The sequence below is a fragment of the Eubalaena glacialis genome, chromosome 2 (genome assembly GCF_028564815.1).
Source record: "Eubalaena glacialis isolate mEubGla1 chromosome 2, mEubGla1.1.hap2.+ XY, whole genome shotgun sequence".
In the NCBI taxonomy this organism is placed as follows: domain Eukaryota; kingdom Metazoa; phylum Chordata; class Mammalia; order Artiodactyla; family Balaenidae; genus Eubalaena; species Eubalaena glacialis.
The window spans coordinates 99959685-99980643 of NC_083717.1; the positions used below are offsets into that span (position 1 = coordinate 99959685).

At 42.8% G+C, this 20959-nt stretch overlaps 1 protein-coding gene across 2 annotated transcripts in view; it reads left to right on the plus strand.

The window, feature by feature from the left end:
* Positions 1-19283, plus strand: part of TNFAIP8L3 (TNF alpha induced protein 8 like 3) — a 39399-nt gene extending 20116 nt beyond the window's left edge. The window contains exons 2-3 of one of the 2 annotated variants that reach the window (XM_061182137.1): positions 4645-4755; positions 17790-19283. In XM_061182137.1, coding sequence (XP_061038120.1) covers positions 4695-4755; positions 17790-18352 — 624 coding nt within the window. In that variant the 5' untranslated portion in view covers positions 4645-4694 and the 3' untranslated portion in view covers positions 18353-19283. The remainder of the gene's footprint in view (positions 1-4644; positions 4756-17789) is intronic. The other variant, XM_061182138.1, reaches the window with a different exon arrangement.
* The last annotated feature ends 1676 nt before the right edge of the window (positions 19284-20959 follow it).

Genomic DNA, 20959 nt, shown 5'->3' on the forward strand with positions numbered 1-20959 from the left:
AATCATTTATTCAGTCGTTCATTTAACAGACATTTATTGGACTACTTCTACTTGGTGGACACTGCCCTAGTTGTGAGGGTTCACAAGTCCCCCAAGCATTGGTCCTGTGAGAACTCAGCACCAGTCACAGTGCAGCAGCATGGGGAAAGGACTGTGCTGAGGTCAGGTACGAGGGCCACCGTCCCCGGGAAGAAGGATGTGAGGGATGGCCATGGGCTCACAGTGGGAGGAGGCCTTCAGCTGGAACAGACAAGCTATGGCTGTGCTCCTTCTACCTAGGCAAGGGTCCATTGGATTCACCTGTGGGCATGAGAGGCCCTGCTGGTACTATTTGGCTCTCATCTGTCTATCTTTAGCAAGTTGGGCTAGGGCACAGCCATCCTTGTGAAGGGGTGAGCCGCCCTTTGGCTTCTGATTTGAGTATGACTTCTGACTGACATGGACAAGCAGGCCTCTGGTGGGAGGGCTGGGATGGGGGTAGGTGGAACCAAGGGGTCTGTCTGTGGGGCTCCCTCTCAGCATCACCTGCCACCTCCTGGCTCAGGAAGGAGCATTAGGAGGGAATACTGCCATATGCCAAGAGACACCTTTGGATACCCTTTCCCCCTACATGCAGCCTGGTGCTGGGTTATTTGTTACTGTCCCCAGACCCTTTATAGCAAAAACTGGGAAAAAATTAAAATCTATCAGGAGAGGATTGGGAGAGGAAATGGGAGAATTGGGAGAGGAAATTATATCATCAAGATGATGATATAATCCATTTATTGACAGAGGAAGATATCCGCAGAGTGTTGACTGAAAATGCAGATTAGAAAATAGTGTTCATTGATCCCATGTTTGTGAATATTAAAGTGCATATGCCTGGGAGAGTGTTTGGAAGAATATATACATGCTAACCATGGGGCATGGTGGGATCATGAGGTATTCATTTTTTCCCTTTAGCTTATCTGTCTTTTCTGACTGTTCTCAGTGCTCATGTATCATTTTTTATAATAAACGTATTAAAGAAAGAAAATATTTTGAGAAATAACTCCTCAGTTTCCCCTCTTAAAATAAAACAAGGAGAATGGTATTAAAAATTATGCCAGTAGGGCTTCCCCGGTGGCGCAGTGGTTAAGAATCTGCCTGCCAATGCAGGGGACACAGGTTTGAGCCCTGGTCTGGGAATATCCCACATGCCACGGAGCAACTAAGCCTGTGCACCACAACTACTGAGCCTGCGCTCTAGAGCCTGCAAGACACGACTACTGAGCCCACGTGCCACAACTACTGAAGCCCGTGCGCCTAGAGCCTGTGCTCCACAACAACAGAAGCCACCACAATGAGAAGCCCGCGCACCACAACGAAGAGTAGCCCCTGCTCGCCACAACTAGAGAAAGGCTGCGCATAGCAACGAAGACCCAACGCAGCCAAAAATAAATAAATTTATTTTTTTTTAAATTATGCCAGTAGATGGTGTTTATCTATTCCTGAGAGTGATATACCATTCAGAGTGACTACCTACTTTGTGGATGCTCTAGGGAAAGAAATAAAAATCTAAAGATTTTAGATTAAGATTTTAGATTTTAAGCTCTAAAGAGTGGCTACTTGGTGTCACAAGTGGCTTTGTGGACGCATTTTACTAAACTTTCATAAAGCCGTTAATCCTTGTCTAACACATACAGTCTCAGAGAATAGAAAAAGAAAAAGCAACCCAATCCATTTTATGAAGCTAGTTTACTCTGACATCAAAATCAGACAAGGACTGTACTAGGAGAAAGTTATAGACCAATCTCACCTTTGAGCATAGTTGCAAAATGCTGAATATGATATTTACTAATAGAATTCTTCAGTTTATTAAATACATGATCAAGTAGGGCTTATCCTGGGAATGCAATGATGATTTAAATGAAAAGTCTCTTAATAACTGGTTAAATTCACATATTAAGAGAGATAAACCATATAATCATCTCAGTAGGTACAAAGAAAGTGTCTGATAAAATTAGATACACATTTTTACCTTAAAACAAACAAAAGCCATAGCAAACTAGGAACATAAGGAAGATTCCTTAACTTAATAAGAGTATCCATCAAAAATCTACAGCAGACATTATATGTGGTGGGGAAATTTTAGAAGCAACCCTGTTTAAGTCAAGAACAAGACAGGGATCCCAAATAACACCCTTACTATTCAGCATTGTACTAGAGTTTCCCACCAGTGCAATAAGGCAAGAAAAAGAAGTGGGAGGTAGAAGGAAACAATCATTTTGTGCAGGCAGTGTAGTTGTCCACATTAAAAAACCCAAGCAAGTTAGGACTAATAACAGAACTCAGCAAAATTTTTCAATTGGAGATAAATATACAGGAATAAGTTGGGTTCCTATACATCATTAATAACCATTTAGAAACTATAAGAGAAAAAAATTACACTTAGAGTAGCAACCAAAACTATACGGTACCTAGAAGTAACAATAATGAAAGATGTGCAAGAGCTTTATGGGGATGACTATAAAACATTATTGAAGAACAGAGAGGATGTTCTGACTAAATGGAGAGATATATCATGTTAATGGATGGGAAGCTTACTATCATAAAGATACCAGCTTACCTCAGATTAATACAAGGTGTTCATGGCATTTGGTCAAATGACCCAAAAATTCAGTTGAACGAGTAAAGGCAAGAATAATCAAAACAATTTCTAAGAAGAATAAAATGGGAGGAACTTCTCTACGGCCAATCAAGACTTATTATGAGTTACAGTAATTAAGACAGTGTGGTGTTGGTACTGAAACAGACAAATTGATCAATAGAACAGAGTAAAAAACTCAGACCCATGCAATAAGGGAACTTGTTAAGAAAAAGGTGGCCTAACAGATCAGTAGCAGAAGGATGAACTATTCAATACATTGAATAAATTATGAGGAGAAAAATGTACCTCCTACAACATTCCCAAATAATTTCCAGATGGATTAAAGACCTAAATGTGAAAAGCAAAACCTTAAAACTTTTGGGAAATATATAAGACTCATTTATCAACTCATGGCAGGAAAGGATTTTTTTAACACAAAATATAAAAACCACTAACCATAAAGGGAAAGACTGATAAATTAGTTAAATTTAACTAGAGTAAAATTTTCAATTTCTATACAGTTAAAGACACCATAAATAAAGTTAAAAGGTAATGCTACAGACTGGGAGGAGATTTTTGCAAGTCATGTGATCAGCAAAGGATTAGAATCCATAATACATAAAAACTCCTACAAATTAACAAGAAAAAGACATACAATCCAATTAGGGGGAAAATGACTACATGAATAAGCAATTCACAGATGAGAAAGACCTGACTGCTCAATATACACAAAAATATATTGAATCTCAGTAACAATCAGGAAAAGGCATATTGAAACAAGATACCATTTTGTACTTAGCAAATTGGCAAAAATTTTAAAGGTGGACTATCTGAAGTGTTGATGAGGAAGTAGATCCACAGGAACTCACACGCTGCTGCTGGGAGTGAAAATTAATGCCATCTCGCTGGAAGCAATTGGCAGCTGTGCTACAGGACTTGGAAGTTGTGTTCTAGGTATAGAACCTGGGAGGCTATTGTGTGTGTGCACAAGGAGACACGACTGTGGACTTACTTGCTTGCAGAAAGTGGGAATAATGTAAATGTCCATCAATAGGAAACATGGATAAAGAATATATTCATATGAGCAATGAAATGACTAATTAGATAAATCTTGCAAGAAAGATGTTGAATGAAGAGATGCAGAAGGATCTGTGCAATGTGACACCTTTATCTGAAGTTTACAAACACTCTGAACAATATAATGCTGATGCATGCATACTCATGAGGCAAACGTATAAAAACATGGATGAGACAAAAAGACACCTCGACTTCTGAAGTGCAATTAGATCTGAGGAGATAGAAGGGAAAGAAAGGGAGTTGAAAACAAAAGAAAGGGAGTTGAAAACAAAGAGGGCTTCACCCCCGCCTCTGTCTTTGAGGGCAGAATATTAAGATTTGTTCCATCTGGGTGGTGGCCATACAAGTAGAGTTTGTTATATTATCTTCTGTTTTGTCTGTATATTTGAAATGCTTCATTGTTTTTTAAAACATTAATTCTTCTGAGGAAAAAACCAGCTCAATCTCCATCTTAAAATGGGCAATAATTCAAAAAAACATTTAAACTAATTGATGTTTATCACCTCATGAATGGCAGTTTAGTGTGGTGGGTTGAAGCACGGGACTCTGGGGCAGCCTGCCTGGGTCTGAATCGAGCTCTGCCACTTCCTTAATGGTAGTTTTAAACAAGCTGCTTAGTCTCCCCTTTGCGTGGTTTCCTTGGATGTAAATTGATGATGATGATGATGATGATGATGATGATAATGATGATGACGATGATGGTGGTGGCGATGGTGGTGGTAGTGATATTAGTACATGCATGTTAAGTTGTTGCAAGGATACAATGAGTTACTGTGCATAATGCACTATATACATAGACTCTATTTTTATTTTATTATGCCTGAGTATGACCTACTATTCAGAGAGGCACTAGTTTTTTTTAGATGCAAAAGAGAGTGGGGGAGGGGATGAATAAGCTTTGTTTAAAGAAATCATGTAAGTAGATGTTGTTTTTAGTGATGATTGCTCTTCTACTGCAGTGAGACAAAAATATCTCTCAGATCTTCAAAATTAACCTGTTGGGCTGGAGATGATTCACCCTGCCCCCCCCCTCCCAGTGACTTCACAAGTATCTGCTTCAGTTAGCTCTGGTAAGTAAAATTGTCACTCATTCACTTTTCAGAGCTAGCTGTAAAATCAATATGAAAAACAAAACCACTACGCAACTCTGTTCAAATATATAGAATACCCTCTAAAGATGAAAGCTACATCTACCTTCAAGTTTTGATGAATAGGTAGTATTGTTCTATCACATCATAAGACTGGCTTTTTTTGTATTTAAGAAAAAAATGATGAAATGTAAATCTTGTTGCTAGATAAGAATTTTAATTGAGGCATAATTAATGTCTCAAATAAGTGAGAAATCACAGTCATTAGAGAGCCAGGGACAATCTTCTAAAAGCAGATGCAGGAAGGCAAAGATTGCAGGCTTTGTCTAGATTTGATTTGGCCCAACTGCAGCTCTCTTACTTACTAGCCTCGTAGCTTTGAATGAATTACTTAAATCTGCTGTTCCTCAGTTTCCTTATCTATAAAATGGGACTTATTACAGTCTTTCTTTTGCAAGCCTCTTGTGAGGATCAAATACATAGTGTATACTACCTCACGTACATAATCTGTGCTCAGTAGTTAACATTATCTCTGACATGATTATTAATTGAACTATGAATCCCTCAGTGCGAATGGATGGGTGGATTGGGGGCATCTACGACAAAATGAGATAATGAGCTGGAAGGTCCTACAGCTGACCCTGCCAACATTTCTTCACTTCACCTGAAACGATGTTATTTCAAGGCCCAGGAAATTTTTTTGAAATGAAAAAAAAGAGTCTTCATCTTGAAGGTCATCAAATGCTGGTTTTAAAGTGTAATTACTCAGTGCAAGGTGTCGCAATGATCTGAATCTGCTTTTCCTATAAGAAGCACCCTGTTTTGTCTACTATTGCTTTTGTATGTCCTTTCTCAGCACCCTAAAACATCCAGTATTAGCTAGGAAATTTCATCATGTCTGGTCCCCCCAAAACACTCAAATCCTCACTCCTGACTGCTGGATGAATGAATCTCTAGGACTGAGCAGCCACCCAGGGCAAAGCAAAACTCTGTGCCTGTTCCCAGGCCTGACCCAAAGGCAAGATTTCAGGGTCACCCAAGCCCGAGCTAGAGGCAGGACGACTGGCCACATGAAGGGGGATGCAAAGTGGTGAAGACTGGCTAATGCAACACCCCCTCCCCTGCATTTGGCTGTCTCTAGCAATTCAGTCCTTCCTCCTTCCACCCTCCACCCCAATCCTACTGTACCCAAGCCTGCCTCTCACTTCCTACCCTTATTTTAAAATAATCCATTTTCTTGGTGGGGAAGGAGGGGTGATTTGGTGGTGGGCCACGAAGGGGAGAGAGAAGCCCTAGGAGGGCTACCGTGTGGTTCTGACTAACTTGATCCCCAGCAAACTTTGAACAGAGAGTACACTTTAACCACTGAAGTAGGAATTTGCATTTTAAAGGAATAACCTGTTTATCCCTTGGGTTTTTTTTTTTTTTTAACATCTTTAGTGGAGTATAATTGCTTTACAATGGTGTGTTAGTTTATACTGTATAACAAAGTGAATCAGCTATACATAAACATATATCCCCATATGTCCTCCCTCTTGCATCTCCCTCCCTCCCACCCTCCCTATCCCACCCCTCTAGGTGGTCACAAAGCACCGAGCTGATCTCCTTGTGCTATGCAGCTGCTCCCCACTAGCTATCTATTTTACATTTGGTAGTGTATATATGTCCATGCCACTCTCTCACTTCGTCCCAGCTTACCCTTCCCCCTCCCCGTGTCCTCAAGTCCATTCTCTACATCTGCGTCTTTAATTGGCTAATTATTTAGGGAAACTAGGTCTTTTCACCATCAATTGCTTGATGGATAGAGACATGGTTTGAATGGGGAAATGGGGAGCTCAGGGTAGAACATGTTGAGTTGGAGGTGCCTACTGTACAGGCTCATGTGCCCATCTCCACCTAGATGCCCCCCCGGAACCCTTCGAAATCAGCGTGCTCAGGACTGAAGTCATCTTCCCCACACACGCTCTCAGATGCCTGTTTCAGTTGGTGCTGCCTAATGTTCCCCACCCCACATCTCCCAAGCTAGAAGAAGCACTCAGCATCACCCCTGACGCATCCCTCTCCCCCAGAGTCACAGAGTCTGTTCCTTATTGCCTCTCCCCATCACCCACAGGACAAGCTAAGATCAAAATCACAATATGTCTGTCTTGCTAATTGCTGTGGCTTCCTACTGCCTTGGGGAATATCTCGAGGCAAGTAAAAGTGTGTGAAATCCATATTTCAAATCATCTTATTAGAATTTTTGAAATTTTTATAGCCCATTTCTTGTCTGATCTGACTAGATCATTACTTTTACCTTATAATTTGGCTGCGGAAAAGCTCTTACGATGAGGAGGATAATCGTCAGCTCTGCCATTTTCTTGCCATTCACTTGTGCTGGCATGATTAGTGTATTGTCTTCAGGCCTCAGTTTTGTTTCTTGCAGGAATCTTTTGAAATCATTGGTCCATTTCATAAGGGTTAGTTTAGTTAGAACTAAATAATATAATCAGTGAGTCTATTTAACCAAGCACACGCAAACATATGCCAAAAAAAATCAAAACTGCTGAAAAGCAACAAACAAATGACAGAGACACACTAAAATACTCCCCCACCCCCGGGAAGCAGGGGGATCTTCCCCTCTTTCCTTAGAATGCCACACACCAGTAGGTCCCAAGGTTAGCCTGAATGTTAAATATTAGTAAAGCTTAACCCATCTCATTAGAAATCAAGGAAACAGAAATAAAGGTTCTAATGTTTTCATTTTGCACACCCCCTCAGGGTGCCTGGTGGAAGCTGCTGCCCTTCAAGTCACGGTGACCCACTCACAGGACCCACAAGCTGCTTGCTTCTTATTGCAGGCAGTGGAAATCTGGGGACCTCAGGTCTTCTCAGCAGCAGGGGTGAGCCCAGGGGACATGTCCTCAAGGCTCTCTTGGAGGGTGGGGAAGAGACCAAACCTAAGAAGGCCTCAAGGGTGTGCTGGATTAACCCCCAGTCAGAAAAGTCTATTTCCTATCCCTCCTAGGTCATCTAAGTTTTACTGTGATGCCTTTTAAATTATCCCAAAATACCTTTCTTAAGCCTAGAAAATGCCATCTCATTCAAGTATGAAAGGGATTAGACCTAACAGGCATTTTTCATGAGCTGCCGAGCTTTGATCATTTTCTGTGGGGGGAGGGAAGGATCAAGATTTTGCTTGTCTCTAACTCAAAGATCCTACCATCCCTTGACCATTTCACTTCATTGTACCTCCTCCAGTGCCATCTTTCTTCTTTAATATTCCGGCAGTATACAAACCACAGTCTTATATATACAAGGGAAGGAAAATGTTTTCCAGTTTGACTCCACTGGAGATGCAACACCTCAATTAGTCTTTCTGGAAACTGTAACAGTGTTAGGTTTGCATTTCAAAAAACTACTTAAGGTTCCTTAATAGTTTTGTCCCCATAGCTACATAGGGACCTAGAACTTAAGCAGAGGCAATGTCTTCTCTAGAAGGTGTTGTATCGTTGTCACGGATATCCCATCCTGCAGACCACCTCACCCCCAGAGCCAACCCCTTCCTTATCATTCATCCAGAGAACAGACAAGGAAGCAGGAAGGGAAGGGGGAGGGTGTTACTCTCCCCCGGCTCCTGGCCCCTTATTGGCTGTGAAGGATGGACCTTAAGGGACATGACTGGCCCAATCAGCTTTTCTGGGTGCATGTGCAGGTGAGCAGAAGGATAGGTGCTCATTGTGAAAGTTCACATTCAAAGTAGTTTGTAAAGCTGCTCCGTCTCAAGGAAGCTTGCTTGAACTTTATTTCCAACAGTTAAATGTAAGTGATTTGAGTGCCAGAAACTTGGACTACCACAAATCACCCTCTGCCCAGGTCTTCCCCTCCCCGTGCCCCGGAGACTCCCCTCCCACCTTCCTTGTGCTCTGGACCTTCGACTTTGACAGATGGTGCTTATTAAGCACCACAGATTGTTTTTCTCAGAGTACCATCTCCACCCCTAACTTCTACTTAACATTTTTAGCTTTCTTCCTTGCCATTATCCTAAGCTGTTTACAGAAGTGAAGTGATATTGTGTGAGTGCTGGCTATTACAGATAACTTTATAATTTTGAAACAGCTATCCATCCTCATATACAAGTTTTCCGCACACTCCTTAACCAGAGGTAGAGAAGTTACCAAGTCCTGAGAGTAAGGAGAGAAGAGCTGAGTCTGTCCCCTAGCCCCTCTCTGCCACAACCCATCCTGGCTTGACGCTCAGAGCTCTTCTCTGGGCTGTAACTGACAGCTGAGAGCCTATCATCTTTCATAACCATCATTTATTTTTCCCAGAATGTATTACCTTGCCCTTACCATGCTGAAGTTCATCTGCCTCTTTTCTGCCCACTCACCCTTGGCTTGGTAAGATCTTCCTGCTGTTTATCACCACCAGCTTGGCATTTCACCAGCCGGGAGAGCTTAGTGTTTTCTAGAAACGTGGAAACATCACTTGTGCTACGGCTGAACATCATTTATAGAAGCATCAGCTCAGACTAGCCCCAGCACTTTTCCATGCAGTGAAGGGCCCACTTAAATTATCTTTTGCTTTCTCTCTTCAAACTAGTTCACTCCCATTGTCACGCCATTTTCCCAACATAGTTCTGGTACTTTTTCTTTCCTTGTAATGTTCCAAGGGTGCTTATTCTCAGAGCACTGACTCCATAACCCTTTCATCTGAGCTCCTCCATCAGACTTGGTTTAAGGAAGCCCCTGTTTTTTCCTACAAGGATGAACTTTGCAGCTTCCTCAGTCTCGTCTCCTTGTGCTAGTTAGGTGAGCTGTATAATCACATTTTTATTTCCATTCTCAGAGATTCTCAGCTACTGTAAACTTACTTTTCATGGCTGGGAAATGGGAACTTTTGTTCAAAAATGGTTAAGAGAATCATCGCTGGCTAAAAGAGCCTTCTTAAGGCTTGTACGCAAGAAAAAGAGAATAGTTTTTGCCACGACCTATCCTAGATCGTCTCGGTGTTTCCCACAAACAAACATGTGCATGCCACTTAGGCCTGTATCCCCAGGTATCCCAACTGCACTCCTGACTTTGGCTTCCAAAGCTCACACTCTTCCTCTCAGCCCGTAGTGTTTCTCCCTGATGGGTCACCAACATGGTCCCTCTGCAAAAGGTGGAGACAGAAGGATGGATGGAAGGAAACAAGCCCAAGATTTCCATGTACAAAAAGTCTGCCCCACACAGCTCTCCCTCAGTGCGCACACTCTCCCTTAAATCGTGTGTGCGTGTTGGAAATAGTACTGGCTCTCCAGCCCTCCCCCTGGGAGTTGTTAGAGTTGACCAGATTGGTGTCTTGATGTTATTTCATCAAATAAATAACAAAACTACACAGGTATCTTTACTACAGGACTTCTCAGAGCCTTTAATAAGCTACCTGGTATGGCGCATCATGAAAAGCCAGCCACAATGTGTAGTCATCTACAAACTCATTTAGCTCACCACAAAACCTTCTCCCCTGGAACATCTGATGGGACTAGTATTCTGTAAGATACACGTTGGGGCATGCCGTGATCAGTGGGTCCTACCTTCAGCATGTCAGAATCATGCTGAATGTTAGGGAGCTTGTGATTACTGGCCCTACTCCTAAAGATTTTAATACTGACAGTCTGGAGTAAGTGTGGGGATCTACTTGCTTGTTGTTTTTTGTTAAAGCTTCCCTTATAATTTGATGATCTGTAATTCCTCTGCTCTGGCCTCTTGATTGTTAGGCTTCAGAGATTTGATACCTGTGACCCTCCTGAGCCCTCACCATAGAAGCTTGTACCTCAAGTCCCTTTGTAGGTAAATAACATGTTCTTTTACAAGAGAAATAGCTGAGAACATATGACGGAAACCACCCAAGGCCTTTGTGATTTGGGGAAAACTGCTGGCCTGTTTGGATAACCTTAGGAACCACTTCCTGACATTGTAGCCATCCCCATCTATCCACATTCAAGTCCACCTTCAGAGCACATAGAGCTTCCCCCAGCTGTTCTCACTCATGCCAATTTGGGCTGTTTCACATGTTTAAGTATTTTGTTTCATTTGTCTATATCTCGCTTCCCTGCAGGACCATATTCAGAGTAGGACCCAATTAAATATTGGGGGGAGGGGGGAGGACGTCCCCCATAGCACTTCTTACAGAGTTGAACAAATAGTAAATGCTCAATAATTGCACAGCAACCAAGGGACAAAAGAAACCTTGGCCCAAAAGAGACAAAAAAAAAAAAAAAGGTTAAGATTGACTCTAGAATTAAAAAGTAGAGAAGGGTGGTAAGTGTGGCAACAAGAGTATACAGCTTATCCTGCTGAGATGATAGGATCTTCAATATTAGGTATGTATCATCTTCCTCCCTCTGGAATTTTTCCTTTGTTACTTCCCTGTTCTTCATTTTTTAGGTCAATGATATATGCATCACTAGTGGCTCAGGAATAGGGTGACCAACTTGTCCCAATTTGCCTGGACTTTTCCAATTTTAGCCCTGAAAGTCCACCATGCAGGAAACCCCTCAATCCTGGCAAATCAGGGCAGTTGGTCACTGTACTCAAAAAACACCGTTTTCTGGGACTTCCCTGACAGTCCAGTGGTTAAGACTCCGTGCTTCCACTGCAGGGGCCACAGGTTCAATCCCTGGTCGGGGAACTAAGATCCCACACGCCTTGCAGTGTGCCAAAAAACAAAAAAAAAAACAACGAATAAACCAGAATTTCCTGACCAGATAAAATTGGGAAATGCTTTACCACACTCTACTCGCCTGAACTAGTTTCCTAGAGCTACTGTAACAAATTACCACAAACTCAGTGATTTAAAACAACATAAATTTATCATCTCACAGCTTTGGAGATCAGAAATCCTAAATGAGTTATACAGGTCTGAAAATCATTGTGTCAGCAGGGCTGCATTTTTTCTGGAGGCTCTAGGGGGTAATCTGTTCCCTTGCCTTTTTCAGCTTCTAGAGGCTGCCTACATTCCTTGGCTGGTGGTTCCCTCCTCCATCTTTGAAGCCAGCTATTTTACATCCCTTTGATCCTCTCCGCCCATCACCACATCTCCTTTTCTGACTCTCTCTCCCTCTTTCACTGATAAAGACCCCTGTGATTGCATTGGGCTCACTGGCTAATCCAGGGTGATTTCTCCATCCCTAAATCCTTAACTTAGTCATGTCTGCAAAGTCTCTTTTACCAGATAAGATAACACACGCACAGGTTCCAGGGCTAGGATGTGGACATCTTTGGGGGCCATGATTCTGCCTACCATACCCACCCCTCTCTGACAGTTGATAAAACACCCTAATCAATTAAAGAAATATTTTTAAAGTCTTACAAGATTCTGTTTAATGTTGCTTAACCCAGTGTTTTCCAAACTTATTTGATCAAGAAAGTTTATTCAGAGAGTACTATGAGAAGTGAAATAAGTCGGTCAGGGAAAGACAAATGCCGTATGATATCACTCATATGTGTAATCTAAAACATACAACAACAAACTAGTGAATATAACAAAAAAGAAGCAGAATCACAGATATAGAAAACAGACTAATGGTTACCAGTGGGGAGAGGGAAGAGGGGAGGGGCAAGATAGGGGTAGGGAATTCAGAGGTACAAACTATTATGCATAGAATAAGCTACAAGGATATATTGTACAACATGGGGAATATAGCCAATATTTTATAATTATAAATGGAGTATAACCTTTAAAAAAAAAAAACCTCTTTACTACCCTCCCCCACCCCCACCCCCCAAAGAACACCACTTAACATCTCATGGAATGCTGCTGCTCTTACGGAAGAGCAGGACTCAAACTGGTGTGTGCACCACGGAGAGACCAGAGACTTTCCATGCGATGAGCAGATGAGAGTTTTGGGGGAATTGATTTATAAATCCAATTCCTCTTTCTCACTGCAATACTCTTTTCTTATATTTATTTATTTTATTTATTTTTTTTGGCCGCGTTGGGTCTTCGTTGCTGTGTGTGGGCTTTCTCTAGTTGCGGCGAGCAGGGGCTACTCTTCGTTGTGGTGCGAGGGCTTCTCATTGCGGTGGCTTCTCTTGTTGCGGGGCACACGCTCTAGGCGCGCAGGCTTCAGTAGTTGTGGCACACGGGCTTAGTTGCTCCGTGGCATGTGGGATCTTCCCGGACCAGGACTTGAAGCTGTGTCCCCTGCATTGGCAGGTGGATTCTTAACCACTGCGCCACCAAGGAAGCCGCAATACTCTTTTCTAAATTCATCTGTCAGAGCAACAATCTGAGGTCAAAGGGTGGTGAACCTTCCTTCTTTCCACTGTTTCAGTCATGGGGTTCCCACCCATAAGGAATCTTATTGGGACAAATACATTTTCCTGGGTTGCAAAACCTGGTCAAACAAAGGGATGATGTGAAGCTTTGGTGTTGGTGATGCCTCTCTTAATCAAAGCACCATAACCTGCCCCTACCCATCTCATTTGGAGGTGCATTTCCAATAAAACTTTATCTTTTATGTTTAGTATTTATCAAAAGTTTAATACTTGTACCCAAAATAATTAGAATGATAACTCACTCCAGAAGGAATTTTTTTAAGGATTGGAGATTTTGATCACTGGAATCGGCTTTTAATTTAAATTTCAATATGTATGGATCCTTTGGTTATAGAGAATTATGACGGATTGATCAAATAAAACATTTTCAAGCATAAAAACAGATATTAAGTTAAAGTTTCTGGATGTCATAGAATAGAGATACAATTTCAAGGAGAAAAAAGAATAATGTAGCAAGTCTAATTTTTTTTTAACATCTTTATTGGAGTATAATTGCTTTACAATGGTGTGTTAGTTTCTGCTGTATAACAAAGTGAATCAGCTATATGTATACATATATCCCCATATCCCCTCCCTCTTGCATCTCCCTCCCACCCTCCCTATCCCACCCCTCTAGATGGACACAAAGCACCGAGCTGATCTCCCTGTGCTATGTGGCTGCTTCCCACTAGCTATCTATTTACATTTGGTAGCGTATATATGTCCATACCACTCTCTCACTTCGTCCCAGCTTACCCTTACCCGTCCCCATGTCCTCAAGTCCATTTTCTACATCTGCGTCTTTATTCCTGTCCTGCCCCTAGGTTCTTCAGAACCTTTTTTTTTTTTAGATGCCATATATATGTGTTAGCATACGGTATTTGTTTTTATCTTTCTGACTTACTTCACTCTGTATGAGTCTCTAGGTCCATCCACCTCACTACAAATAACTCAATTTTGTTTCCTTTTATGGCTGAGTAATATTCCATTGTATATACGTGCCACATCTTCTTTATCCATTCATCTGTCGATGGACACTTAGGTTGCTTCCATGTCCTGGCTGTTGTAAATAGAGCTGCAGTGAACATTGTGGTACATGACTCTTTTTGAATTACGGTTTTCTCAGGGTATATGCCCAATAGTGGGATTGCTGGGTCGTATGGTAGTTCTATTTTTAGTTTTTTAAGGAACCTCCATACTGTTCTCCATAGTGGCTGTATCAATTTACATTCCCACCAACAGTGCAAGAGGGTCCCTTTTCTCCACACCCTCTCCAGCATTTATTGTTTGTAGATTTTTCGATGATGGCCATTCTGACCGGTGTGAGGTGATACCTCATTGTAGTTTTGATTTGCATTTCTCTAATGATTAGTGATGTTGAGCATCCTTTCATGTGTTTGTTGGCAATCTGTGTATCTTCTTTGGAGAAATGTCCATTTAGGTCTTCTGCCCATTTTTGGATTGGGTTGTTTGTTTTTTTGACATTGAGCTGCATGAGCTGCTTGTTTATTTTGGAGATTAATCCTTGTGTCAGTTGCTTCGTTTACAAATATCTTCTCCCATTCTGAGGGTTGTCTTTTTGTCTTGTTTATGGCAGCAGCTCTAATTTTTAAAGGAGAGCTTGCTCCTGTCATTTTAAAATGGACAATAATGGATGTTGTACCACTGTGGTATGTGGTATGTACATTGGACACTTTTAAAAGAATAATTTAACACATTGATTTTAAAGTATCAATATTTACAATATCTAGACATTTAATCTACTTAGAAATTCTAACTATTTACCCATAAGGTGAAAAATACTCGCTGTCAAGTTAAAAAATATGCAAGGAGGTACTAGCTTTTCAAAATTCTTATGGGGCTGTAAGAGCAAAAGGTGTGATGACCACTGCTCTGGAGAAATCTTTTGGGAATGCTGATGGTGAAAAGAGCAGGGTTTGGAATCCGGCTAGCAGGGAAGCCTTGGTTAAAAACACCAGCTTCACCCAGCTCTTAGGGTTAAAGCCATGAAGTGCCTGGCACAGAGCCAGTGCTTCCTCATTCAACAACAGCTGCCATGGGCCACCAATGCACTGGGCTTGGGACGTCCAGTGGGGCTTGGACCCATATCCCTGCTCCCACAGAGCTTACATTCCAGTGGACACACAGTTGATCCGTTGCTTCTGTGTAAATGCATGTGTGCTGCATTTCCAGAGAACCTCTTCAAATACCTTCTTCTCAAGCAGTTTTTAGGAGTTGTGTCTACAAAGAAATGACTCATTTTTTGATATTCCAGAACAGATCCATCTAGATTCCATTGTTCCCATCAAAATAATCACCTAAGGAGGCATACACTTATTTTGGTGACAGGGCCAAAGCTCAAAGTCTTTAAGTTTCTCCTGTGGAACTGATTTCGAAGCATACAGCACAATCTTTTAAACATCCTTAATGCTGGTAAATATTTGTTTGGGGAAGAGGAATTTGATGTTTTTGGAACAAAGGTTATTTACACAAAGGTCTGGGTGACCATGGTAGATGATCAGACCGGGCAGTAATATTATTTGTCTCAAACTCTGGAAGAGCATAAATCTCACCGTAAGGAAAAGTCAAGAATTACTGTTTATTCCCTTCACACTGAAGCTGAAGGGAAAGTCCTGGCTGTATCAGGGTCACTTGCTCCGAAGTTGCTTCAAGAGTCTATGGTCTCAGACTTTTAGGAGAGAGCTTCCTGGGGCTGTGGGAGACCCGTGGTGCCTGCTGCTTTAGTTCTGCTGACCCCACTTTAGTGACCCCACTCCAGGCCGTGACCCTGCGGCTTACAGCTGGAAGAGGTCCGTGAGCAGAAGTAGCTGTCCTGGAAAGACCCAGGGCCAAGGGAGCAAGGCTGGGCTGGGAGGGAGGGAGTCAGTCCATGAGGGGATATGTGGGTGGAGGAAGTGCTGGGTCATATGTCTGAATTGTGTTTAAGTGTTTATTGAGTCCGTGTCTGCAAGACCTAAGCACCAGGGATTAATGGCATTCCACTGAGGGGATGGGTCTGAGGTGGGCAGAGGGGGTAGGATATGAGTTGGGGAGGGGCCAGACAGGATTGCAAAAGCTAGTATGTGGGGCTTCCCCGGTGGCGCAGTGGTTGAGAGTCTGCCTGCCAATGCAGGGGACACGGGTTCGAGCCCTGGTCTGGGAAGATCCCACATGCTGCGGAGCAACTAGGCCCGTGAGCCACAATTACTGAGCCTGCACGTCTGGAGCCTGTGCTCCGCAACAAGAGAGGCCGCGATAATGAGAGGCCCGCGCACCGCGATGAAGAGTGGCCCCCACTTGCTGCAACTAGAGAAAGCCCTCGCACAGAAACGAAGACCCAACACAGCCATAAATAAATAAATAAATAAATAAATAAATAAACCCAAAGTTTAAAAAAAAAAAGCTAGTATGTGAGGCCACCTGTCTGTCAATGCTGCCTGTCACTTCCATGTAGCCACAGAGCACTGGACAAAAACTCTAGGGATCCTAGAGCCGTCAGTTCTCAAAGGAAAATTTATTCTTCTGCAGTATTACTCTGGCATTTAACTTAACAAACACCATTCCATCCCTGTGCCCAGAACTGAGCTAGGTGCTGTAGGAGATGTTGTCTCTGTCCTCCAGCGACTTGAATGTCCTTGGGAAGATAAGAACGATGCACACACGTACTGCTGACTGTCAAATATCAGTTCCAGCTAACTGGTGACTTCATGGAGTATTCGATCCAATCTAAGACACCATCGATTATAAGATGCCTTTTATGCTCTTAAGAAAGAAGAAAATGCTGCCAATTAAACTGCAAATGATTGCTTTCTTACTGCTTAGAATTTTTATGTTATACTTATTGAAAGATCCCTTTTAGACTTACTTGTACACAGTGTTATTTCTTTTAACATATATTGTTCTCATTCATTCATAGAGTGGAAAGTAACGGGGAAATAAAGTGGCTTTGGTTTTTCTAAGCTTCCTCACATTCAGGGTACTTCTGTACTCAGCTGAAGCATCTTTGCTTGGAATTGTTTATGTCTGTGTTTCCCACAAAATGTGGTTCTGTGTGCCATCGAGAACATTGGTGAGCAACATTTCTTACAAGAGTACTCATGACTTTTATTCCAAATCTGTCTCCTATTGTGTAAACTGATGCACACACAGGTAATGCAACCACAGCACAACTACCACCTGGCAACAGTGACTATAAGACACATCCCAATTTCCAAGATATCAAACATGAAAAAAAAATACATCTTAGATTCAATGAAATATGAATTCTGAGACTCAGTCAAAAAATACTACCATGATCAACCACCCAGGTCTGTCCTAAGAATGGGGTTGGCATTGGTGCTACATTCTTATCATTAAGCAACAATTTCCTCCTGTAAATTTGCAAAACTGAATAGTTTCCTGTGCAATAATCATTGGAGGGAGTTCTTCGTGAGCAAATAGAGTCAAGGAGGCTTTTTGCATGAACTAAGTCAAAAGCGTGAGATTTGGCCCGGACATGAGGAGACCACATCTAGAGAGGAAAGAGCGCAATTTAAAAGGTTCAAGAGGGTAAACAAGCATGTCATGTGGCGAGCACAGTGGAGTAACCAGGCTGGGGTGGGATTTCATAAAAGAGTCGTGGGGTATGAAGGCATGAATTTTTGCTGTAAGAACATAAGTTCAAGTTAGTATGTTTCACTGGTAGAAACATAATAAACAGTTCTAGTATTTCTATAACTATTTCTTTTCTTACCATAGGTCCTGATGTTTTTAGTTCAAAGAACCTTGCCCTTCAAGCCCAGAAGAAGATTCTGAGCAAAATAGCCAGTAAAACTGTGGCCAACATGCTGATTGATGACACCAGCAGCGAGATCTTTGATGAGCTCTACAAAGTCACCAAAGAGCACACACACAACAAGAAGGAAGCCCACAAGATCATGAAAGACTTAATCAAGGTGGCGATCAAAATTGGGATCCTCTACCGGAACAACCAGTTCAGCCAGGAGGAAGTTGTTATTGTGGAGAAGCTCAGGAAGAAACTGAACCAGACCGCCATGACAATCGTCAGCTTCTATGAGGTAGAATACACCTTTGATAGAAATGTGCTCTCCAAGCTCCTACATGAGTGCAAGGACCTGGTGCATGAACTGGTACAGCGACACCTGACACCCAGGACCCACGGGCGCATCAACCATGTCTTCAACCACTTTGCCGATGTGGAGTTCCTCTCCACCCTTTATACCCTGGATGGAGACTGTAGGCCCAACCTCAAGAGGATTTGTGAGGGAATCAATAAATTGCTAGATGAGAAAGTCCTCTGAATGCCTTCCCTCCTCCTGGACTTGGCTGCGTTCATGTTACAGCACCCAGCGTGTTCCAGGTGAGAATCAGGAAAACAAGAAGAAACCCTTGTCAAAGATGCCCATGTTCTGTCCTGTTCATCCCTCTGATGTTGATGCTAGATTGAGCTCAGGTGTGTTTATCACCTAAGCTCTCTGCTGAGGTCTGTACTTAAATCTCCTTTGTTTGCAAGCCCAAAGGACATCTCATCTATTCTAAGCAGAAAAGCTGCTCTGCTCATCTAGGTGGGCCCAGTTCATCTTGTGGAGTGGAAGGAGCCCTGGACCAGGGGTCAGAGGACATGGGTTTGGTTCCCAGCTCCATCAGTTACAATTTTGTCCTCTGGATCCTGGAACCATCATGCCCACCTGCCTACCTCCCAGGGCTGCTGTGAGGATCAAATGAGATTATGTTCATGCTTTTAAAAACTCTAATAAAAGGTCTTACTAGTTTCTTTTTGGCATGTGGCAGGGATCAACCTGGATCTAGACTATTAAGCAGCAGAGAAAAGAACAATAGTTTCTAATGGGCTGGGTTTGCAATTTGTCTCTAGCTGTGCTGTTTCAAACAAAATAAAAATGAATCCAAAGGTGTGAAAAAGTATAGCTGCAAATTGGAAAAATGTTTTTCAAGAGCTGTGTTTTTTAGGTCTTAGATGTGCAGGTTTATGGTCCTGCAGAGGGAAACCTTCTGGGGGCGGAGGGGGAGAGTGGAGAGAGAGTTTCCCACCCATCATGCAGAAGCAGAGAAGAACTGTGCTCTCCCTGCCCCTGCAGGACTGGCCTCTCCCCATCTGAGGGGCACCATCCGGGAGGCACAGGGAAGGTTTATGCTGGCATGCGCAGGAGAGTTGGGCAGAATGAAGCCCTATCCGTCTTTCTTGGTCTTTCACAGTCATTCTGTGCTGTTTTCTCTGGTTTGTTAATAAATTGAAATTACCCTTCAAATAAGAGGTTTTGGAGTTGTGATTCAAAAATCAAATTCCTTGGAGTTAGATACAGTGTTAGGAATAATGGGATTAAAAGGAAGAAGACAATGAAGAGTAAGAGCTTTGCACTCAGACCCTAAGGGAAAGTAGCCCCTGGGGGAGCACGTATAGGGTGGAGCCTGTGCCCCCGGTTAGTGGGGAGCTAGTTCATGGACACTGTGACCGCCTTCTCTGAATGTCTCAAAGCCTCGCTTTCACACAAAATATTTAATGCCTTATAATGTTGTCTGGAGGACACCACCTTAAGAGACTTGCCCTTCCAGCATCACCTCCTGTCCTGTTATGCTTCTCCTGTATCTGATGATAATGCAAAAATACTATATTAGCTCAGCCCCATGGTTCATCCCACCCCATGGCCTCTCTCTAGCAGGAGCATCAAGAGATGGTTTGTGGGAGGGTGTGAAAAGATGGCCACTGAACCTGCTGTGGCCAGTCAGCCCCAACTGGCTCCCATGTCAACATCAGTATAAAGTATCCTGTTAAGTTCTTCAGCCACCAGTATTCAAAATTACTTCACAGGAAGGATGTCCAGTAGGGAATAGGGAATAGTTAAGTCAGCCCCTGTCTCCATGTTTGACAAACATGGCCCAGCCCCTTCTCACAGTCCCGGGGACGGAACAGTGATGCCCTGTGCACATCTGGGCTGGGGAGGTTGTTGGTCATTTAGGCAGTGCCTGTGGAAGCTACGGGCGACAGGCTCCTACCTGCCCACCTGCCACCAGGCAGCAAGCAGCCCAGCCGTAGCCGAATTTTCACATACAGAGTCCTCCTCAATGCCTGTGTTGGTGTACTTGTCTGATGAAGGACCGCTTTCTAGTATGATGGATGGTTCTAGAAGCAGGTTCTTTTTTCACTAAGTAGGTGGACCTACCCAGAGAACTCAGCCCTGCCAAAGGAATGGGTGGAACTGTCTCCTGTCCATCTGAGACACAGCAGGGAAGAAGGCAGGATCCCCAGCCAAAGAGGATTGCGGGTTCTCCCCTCTCCACAGGTCACAGCACAGTGGGAGGTTCTGAGCCTCGAGCCGCTGAAGGAATGGGGTGCAATGACGGTGTGGACCAAAACGTTCTACCACCTTAGGCTTCCCCACTGAGGCAGCCAAAGGGCGCTCTACCGCGAGACCAGCCGGGTGTGTCTCCGTCTTATCAACAGTAGCCAAGGAAACCTGGGTTACCCAGGCACAAGTAACCCACCACGCCTCTAAAAAGTCAACACCTATCCCGTGTATGCCTTTCAAATATACCGCTGGCATGTAAATTCAAGTGATGACTGAGTTTCATGGGCCAACAGAAAAGCTTACAAATTTCAAATATTTTACATAACAATCTAGTGGCCAAGGAATCTCATTATTGGTTTATCCTGAAGACTCTAACCACGTCACTTAGTGCCCCTAAAAAGCTGTTTTGGTTGAAAACAATGTGACAGAGGCCAGCAGATGCTTATAAAAATAAGACTCTGTAGATGTACGTTTGTGCTTAGAACTCTGTACTACCTTTTCGATAGTGAGAACCCACAAAAGCAAAGTTACAATATCCACATGCAGGTGGCACCTTAAAGAAAACCGATTTCAAAAGAAGCAAGAGTACTAAAACACTCACTT